The sequence below is a fragment of the Orussus abietinus genome, unplaced genomic scaffold, assembly GCF_000612105.2.
Source record: "Orussus abietinus isolate OABI.00-Male unplaced genomic scaffold, Oabi_2.0 scaffold2, whole genome shotgun sequence".
Lineage (NCBI taxonomy): Eukaryota > Metazoa > Arthropoda > Insecta > Hymenoptera > Orussidae > Orussus > Orussus abietinus.
Window position 1 is genome coordinate 1,106,852 of NW_019396012.1, and position 7,457 is coordinate 1,114,308.

The 7,457-nt window shown below is 56.7% G+C and overlaps 1 protein-coding gene across 1 annotated transcript; it reads left to right on the forward strand.

Annotated features, from left to right (window-relative positions):
• The first annotated feature begins 713 nt into the window (after window positions 1–713).
• Window positions 714–6,019, forward strand: LOC105700427. The gene is made up of 3 exons (XM_012426258.1): window positions 714–824; window positions 1,035–4,435; window positions 4,510–6,019. Exons 1-3 carry the CDS (start codon window positions 714–716, stop codon window positions 6,017–6,019), a joined length of 5,022 nt encoding a protein of 1,673 aa, XP_012281681.1.
• The last annotated feature ends 1,438 nt before the right edge of the window (window positions 6,020–7,457 follow it).

Consider the following 7,457-nt stretch of genomic DNA (forward strand, 5'->3'; position numbering starts at 1 on the left):
GTACTTCATGGTCCCGATCTCGTTTCCATGCGTCGTCGACGCCGTTACGACCGTTTGTCACGGTAACGCACGTTACCACTGATGTGGAGTGCCGGACAATTTGGTGTCGACGGTGAAACGCGGCGATGCATCGTCGAAGCCACCCGGTGGTTAGCATTGCTCGTCGTGTTGCAATCCCTACCTGTCTGTCTGCCTTACCTTTGTTTTACGGAGGGCATTTACCCTCCCGGTATTTAGGTACGTTAGAATTATGCCGTTGCCCGCTCGGCCCGACAATTTCCACCTGTCTCCCGTGGCGGGGCTTTTCCCACGTGGAAGGATTACGAGAACGGAGGTGCGGATCGGCTGCCGGCCGAGGATGCCGCCGATGGAGCTCGGGATACGTCTCAATTAATCGCGACCTCCGCTGCGCGATCGCGAGGGCGAGATCGTTAAATAGCAGAGACAAGGTCGCGGGGTACATCTCCTCGGGGATCGGTAAGGGTTATGCAAATAGGGATCCCAGCGGGCGTCGGTTTAATGGTCCAGGGCAGGCCGGTCGCGGTTCACGGGCCGGGATGCTGCGAGGATGCCGAAGAGCAGTACCGGAGTTGAACGGCCAGCTTAGCGAGCTTCTATGTCGGTACCGGCAGTATATCATGGCGCAAGGATAACTTTTTGATCGGGCCGTGCCTCGGATGACTCCCCGCTGGTTGACCTCATCACGCCACGCTATGGGGGTCTTTATGGAACCAACCGTGGCCTCTGCGTATCCTAATCAGCTTTTGTTTCTGCCCTGCCGAAGTGCCCGGACGTGCTCGGACTCCTGTCGATTAGAGCCAAGGGTCGGGCCTGACATTTTTCCCCGGAGTTCGATCAGAACCGACCGGGGAAGCTGTAAACCGAGCGCGGTTTTATGGGGTTTGCGCTTAACCCGAGATTCTGCATACCCTGATTGCGTTCCCGGTACGTCCAGTTAACCTCCCCGGTGACTTCGACACCTGCCCCGGGAACTCTGGGTTCCGAGGCGACCCAGGGTATTCGAAATTGCGAAGACGAGCGAGAGGGCCGCCTCTTCGGCTACGAGGGAGAGTTCCTGGCGACCTGGCTGGGTGCGCGGAGGGAGGATTCCTAACCTAGCATGGATTGGAAAAGATGTCCTGGCATGGTCCTCCGGGCTGTACATAGTCTTCTTCCAAGTCTCCGAGAACAGGGAGTTCCTGCGATGGTGCTCCAAGTCCTCCACCGGAGAAGGAGCCAGCTGCCTCTCGGGGCATCCGATCTTCCAGCTCTTCGCCTACTCCGAAAGAGTGCCAAACCCTCGCATCTTCGTCCACGCGTTTCCCTCGATGGCCAAACTCTCGGAGTGCCATCGAGGATGTGCCAGTAAGTACCTGGCCACCGCTTTTACCGCCCACGAGTTCATCATATCGCTGGGGTCCTACCCCGACTTCCCCCTGATGTTCTGGTCCTGGAGAACGGGCGAGAAGGTCTCGGTGACCAACACCTCGATCCAGGACGTGGACCGGCAGCTCCTCAGGCTCACCCATTCCAGGCCGACCCAGGTGGCCCAGATGGGCTGGACCTCGGGGAAACTCTCCATCTGGGAGACCAACGTGTCCGGAAAGAACGTCCTGTTGAAGGAGCACCCGGTTACCTTGCCACATCGAGCACTCGCCACCGACGTTGACTGGTGCCCCACGTCGGAGGAGCACCTGCTGGCCGTCGTCGATCAGCACGGTCACATTTACCTCAGCAACGAAGACGCCACCCACGTGTACAGAATAGTCCTGTCCCAGCGGTGCGGAATCTGCGTGGAAGTCGAGAGACCGGAGATCCGCTGGTTCCGGGAGGGCATAGTACTGCGAACCACCTTCTGCCAGATCAGGTACTACCGTAAGAACGAGAAGAATCAGTGGCGCCGGGAGTGGTACCTGAAGACCACGAAGAAGCCCTCGAACCTCACCTCGCACCCCTTCAAACACGACCGCCTCTTCTACCACACCTTCGAGGGACACATGATGCAGATCGACTTCAGTGGAAACGCCAAACTTCCGACCATTCAGCGGAGATTTCACTACGGGGGGATCTACCGCTTCGTCGAGTTCGTCCATCCCTGGGGTCACCACCTGGTGGTCGTGGACAACCCCAGGGACATCGAGGTCCTGGACTCCTTCAGCGCCGTCCAGGTCGGCCAGCTGGAGCTGGGTCTCATGGGGGACATCACAGGGATGAGGTCCCACCTGGACCATCCGATGGTCGCGGTTATCACCGATCGCGGGGAACTCGCTTTGGTCGGTCTGTTGAACCCTACGGAGCCGCGAGTCCTGTTGCGCTATCATCTCCAGAGGAACGGCCTGGACCTCCTCAAGTTCTCTCAAAGCGGGAAGTATCTGATCGCGGGAGTATCCAAATCGGGCGTGTGCTATTGTTTGAGTCTGACCCGCGGCAAGACCACCTTCAAGATCGTGGCCAAGGCGGAAGCGAGGCAAGACATCTCGGACATCCTCTTGTACGACCACCATGGGGAATTTAAGCTGATCGTTCTGGTCAAACCGAGGCAGGCCGCCTTTGGAAGCGAGGTCCAGCTCCTCGAGCTGCATCCTGGGGAGGACCAGTTTTCCGGGGTCGTCAGGAGATTCGAGATGCCGAGGTACTTCCAATACCTGTGGTATCTCCCTGGGTCCCCTACGAGCTTCATCGGTACGCCATACCTGTCGAAGCAGCTATGGGTGATGTCGTTGCAGAGGTTCAAGGAGCTGCAGGTGACGGATGCCTTGTCCTGCGGTCACCAGGTCAGGAGACCCAGGCTCTCCTGCGATCATCGGTTCGTCACCACCGCCAGTTTCGACGGGACAGTCGCGATCAGGACCAAGGATGCGAGATCGTGCCTGGCGACCATGATGACCCATCATAGGAGCGACTTGGGGGTCTCTAGAGCCATCACCAGACCCTCCGGAGACATGGTGGTTGCCCTGGGGAGTACCGGCACCCTCGTCTGCATGAGACTAACGAAGAACCAGGAGGAACCTCGAAACAGCGTGGAGAACTTTTACGAAGTGACCAAGCAACCGGTAGATCTACACCTGGAGAACGATGACAGGACCAGGAGGGCATCCGAGGACTACGCGTCTCTGGATCCTCAGGTGAATTCCATGCTTCTGCACCCTCTGCAAGAATTCCCACCCCGGAAGGAACACGAGGGCAAGACGTGGGAGGAATGGCAGTTGGAGAAAAACGTTTGGAGGGCGGCTGAAGAGTGCACCGAAAAGAGAGCCGCCATTCTGAGTGATTTCGCTGTTCTGAGGAAGAAGGTCGCCAGGATGCTGCACGAGAACGAGGTCTGTCCGGAGATCGAGCGACTGCCTCTTTCGGCGTTTGACTTGGACAAGTTTGGCCGCGAGCAGAGGATGAAGATGGCGAGGGACGAGCGCGAGGAGATGCGTCTGGAGCTGGAGTCCAGCTGCAGCTCCATGGACCGAGTGGCTGCCTGGATCAAGAGCACCTTCTGGGACCTTCAGAGGACCATCGGCCAGTCCATATTCTCGATCTTCGGGTCCACCGAGGTGACCAACTACCCCTCCGTCGCGGAGGAGCCTCATCAGGAGGACTTCTTGAGATGGGCCCAATACTCGCGAGATGTCTTCAGGGAGATGATGGAGCCGGAAGCCTTCTGCCCATGGCGCGCCTATACTTCGGAACAACTCGAAGAGGCCGTTGGTCGGCACTCCCGCTTGCTGAGGCACGACGAAAAGAAACGCATAGAAGCTCTCCTGGCCGATGACGAAGAGGAAAAGGAGCCGAGCCCCGAAGAGGTGGAGAACCTGAGGAATCTGGAAGGCATGACCACCTATCGCTTCGTCGAGACCAGTAATTACTACTTCTCTCAGTTTGAACTCTACAGCTACGGCCAATTGCTGCTGGACTGTCGCGGCTTGGAGAACGACTGCCGAAGATTGAGGGAGCACTTCAACAAGCAATTCAAGGAGACTTATTACATGAAAGAGAGGGAGATGAACCTCGTGAACGAGAGGAACGAGAGGATCCGCCACGTGGACCGGGAACTGCGTCTGATGTTCGGCCAATCCGTTCCGGAGGCGCCGGTCGACCCTGAGTGGCATCCAAAAGAGAAGCCGGAGAGCATCGTCAGGGTCCTGGACCACGAAGTCAAGGCGAAACCCTACATCTCGCCCTCTCAGCAAGAAATCCTCGACAGACAGGCTGCCAAGGCCGAAAGATTGAGGCTACTTCTTCTGGCCGACGACTTCCGGGAGCGCGCGCTGATGAAGATGATGGACGGCGTTTTGGAGGTTCGCTGGGAGGACGTCATAAAAAAAGACGTGCCGAAGCCTCGTTGCATGTTGGAAAAAAAGCCTGACCAGTACACCGCGGAGGACTTGCTGCAGGTCAAAAAGTACGAGAAGGACGTGGAGTTCCTGATGCAGGAACGCGAAAGGTACGTCCACCCACGAAGAGCCTCTTCGTCTGATGAAGAATGTCTCCTGAAATGTCTTCCATGTCCACTTCTAGGTACCGCAGGCTGTTGGAGGTTGACTGCGTGAAGATCAACGAAGCCCTGAAAGAAAGCGTGAGCAAGTTCAACTCCAGGGTGGAGGACTTCGTCTTGACGAAGCTGAAGTTGGACGCTGCCATAAAGCAACTGGAACTCCGCATTGCGCGCGGTTTCTTGAGACATTTCTTTAGGATCAATTCATTCGCCGACGAGGACTCCTACAAGGTGCAGATAGTCGAAAAGCAGAAGGACATGGCCACGTTGCACGAGGTCTTGAAGACGTTGCAAAATTCCGCGATGGAGTTGAGGTCCCAACAGGACAGCTTGGCGGCTCGGGAGAGGATCCTGGAGAAGAGGTTCAAGGGTGAAGTTCTGACTGGGTCCAAAGCAATCGCGGAGATGCTGACGAGGCACTACAAGAAGAGACCACGCGCCTCCCCGAGAACTCTGGTAGCCTGCGAATTGATCGAGCTGGGAAAGTGTGCGGTGTCGGGGAACAAGTCGTCTCATTTGCTCCCAGAGAGCGTGGATTACCTCAGGTCTCTGGATTCTCTGGACACCAGACCGGCGACTCTCCCCACGACCGTAGACACCTGCCAGTGGGAGAACTTGACTCGGCATCGAAGACTGAAAGTAGACACGGAAATGCGCGTCCAGGCCCTGGCGTCGAGCATCTCCGAGGCCGAAAGCACCGTGGAAGAGTTCGAGAAAAAAGTCGCAGCTCGCAAGGTCGACATCGACGAGCTGAAGAACAGGATCTCGAGTCTGCGCCAGCATAGGACGGAGTTTGACCAGAACGTCGAGCTGCAGCTGATCCTGAAAATGGGCCAGGTGGAGGTGAGCCGTCGCGGTTCTCGAGGCGACACCGACAATGCCATCCTGATCTTCAGGGGCGACATCGAGGGCGTGAATCGCGTTATTCTGAACGCCGGTAACCAAAAACTGGTCGCCATGAACAGGACGATCAACTTCAGGCGAGGGATCCTCTTCAAGGAGTGGGAGCACAGGTGTCTGAAGATGAAGATCGAGGATCTGCAAGAGGAGCTACACTGCGTGCGCAACGTCGTCGTAACGAGGGACATCCAGGTGTACCTGAAGAGGAGAGCTCGCGGGTACAAGGACGACAAGTCTCAGCAGCATCTCGAGCGAGAGCTGGAACTTATGCGGAAGAGTTCCGAGAAGGTCCTGCGAAACTGGCTGGACAGACTGGACGAGGTGGAGGCCAGGATCGAGGGTGTGAAAAAGAGCAACGGTCTCCTGGACCGTCTGGTGACCAACCTGAACGTTCTGCGCTGCGAGATGGAGCTGAAGAGAGACGTCCCGGCGGAAGGGCGAGAGAGGGTGTACCAGGAGAGGAAGATGAGCTTACTGGTCCAGAGGTCCCAGCTGGTCAGGAAACTGCAGACGAACTACTCCGAACTTTTGGCCCTGCAGACCGAGCACGAGCTCCTGAGGCTGAAAACTTACCCTGCCGTAGATTTCTTCAGGACTCTGCACGGGGACCCCGAAGAGAGGGACGTCTGTTGACGGCTCGACACAATGGACCTTCCTTTACTCCAGTTTACCGTGGAATTTTAACTCCAAGCGGATAGGAACGGAGAGGGAACGGCGTCCAAAAGTGCCGAAGAGACCACGTCGCTTGTAGCCCTGAGTTATGACGTGAGCTACGTGTACGAATCAATTTGATCTGGGAAACCTCCAGGTGGCCCTTAGACTGGCACTTCGCCGGAAAACTGGAAAATCATCGCTCGTCGATTACGTATTCAGGAGAGCCGCCGTTATCCGCGGCATCTCCTTCTCGCGTTTTGATCTCGCCTATCCGGTGACTTCGACCGTGCATCACGGATCACCCCCGAAATGGTCCACCCCCGTAAGTACGTAAAATTTCCTGCCGCCGTACGAATCTATCCCCCAGCGATGAAAACATAATTACCAGAATCGTAATCCGCGCACCTAGTCGGCCGTGTCTATTGACCTCGGATAGGACCGTTCGTGAATTATTGCCGCATAATTTTGAATCCGTATCTGTGCACGAGCGGCATATCCAGCTCGGAGCGTAATGTATTACCGCGTTACGTTATAAACATTTCCGGCACCGCTCGCGTGATTCTTATTAATGGCCCCCGCCCCGTAATCTGCGGTTTTACTCCGCGTCCCTCGGGCGGGCCGCGTCAAACATTTCGCGCGGCTTTTAATTTTTCATCATCGCCTTCTGCGAAGGCTTCCAGTAGTCCGAGGCCCTGGACAATCGCCGGTGATCGATTAATCATCGACTCGTGCCGTCAACGCTGGAGCCCCTTCTGCGGGGTCGGCAGCCCTCGTCGGAGGAAAAAAATGGGAAATCTAATCCCCTCCTAGAAAAACAGATATATGGAAATAAGGATTATATCGGACGCCTGATTTGCAGATACCTCGATGCCGGAGGGTACACCTCGCAACTATTCGGGATTTATCGCGATTTGAGCCCGGCCCGCCAATTAGCTTAGTGATGGCGAAGTGCAGCCGGGAGAACGACGCGTTTCCACCGCGTTGCGGGTTCGGAGCTTTTCGCCGGACAGGGGTGCGGAACGCGAAAGCAACCGGGCGGGGGTGTTCGTACGGGCGCACGGGAAAGCCAGCACTCCAATCAATGCAAATCAAATCGAGAGCCGTGAATACGAAACGCGGAGTCAAATCAACCGAATAAAAGCTTCATGAATGTAAAAGACCGGGTGAATGCTAACCGTGCGAGCCAATCTGGTAATGCGTCTTCCGGGCGGAAAAGCGCGCGCGCGAGCGACCGACCGAGCGGGGAAAACATCGCGTTACCACCGCGAACTTACCGCAGGCACGCGATCTTCATTCGCCGGCAAATGATCCCTGCAAATGGTATTATATGCGTCGGGACGATTAACGCGGCGGACCTGACGGTTCTTTTGCCGAGCGGAATTTACCCGGGATCGGGGAATACCGGAAATCGGCCGAC

Coding starts and splice junctions, on each gene's coding strand:
- LOC105700427 (XM_012426258.1), top strand. CDS start 714: ATGGGGGTCTTTATGGAACCAACCGTGGCCTCTGCGTATCCTAATCAG. Junction 825..1,034: donor CCTGTCGATTAGAGCCAAGG/GTCGGGCCTGAC, acceptor GAAATTGCGAAG/ACGAGCGAGAGGGCCGCCTC. Junction 4,436..4,509: donor CTGATGCAGGAACGCGAAAG/GTACGTCCACCC, acceptor GTCCACTTCTAG/GTACCGCAGGCTGTTGGAGG.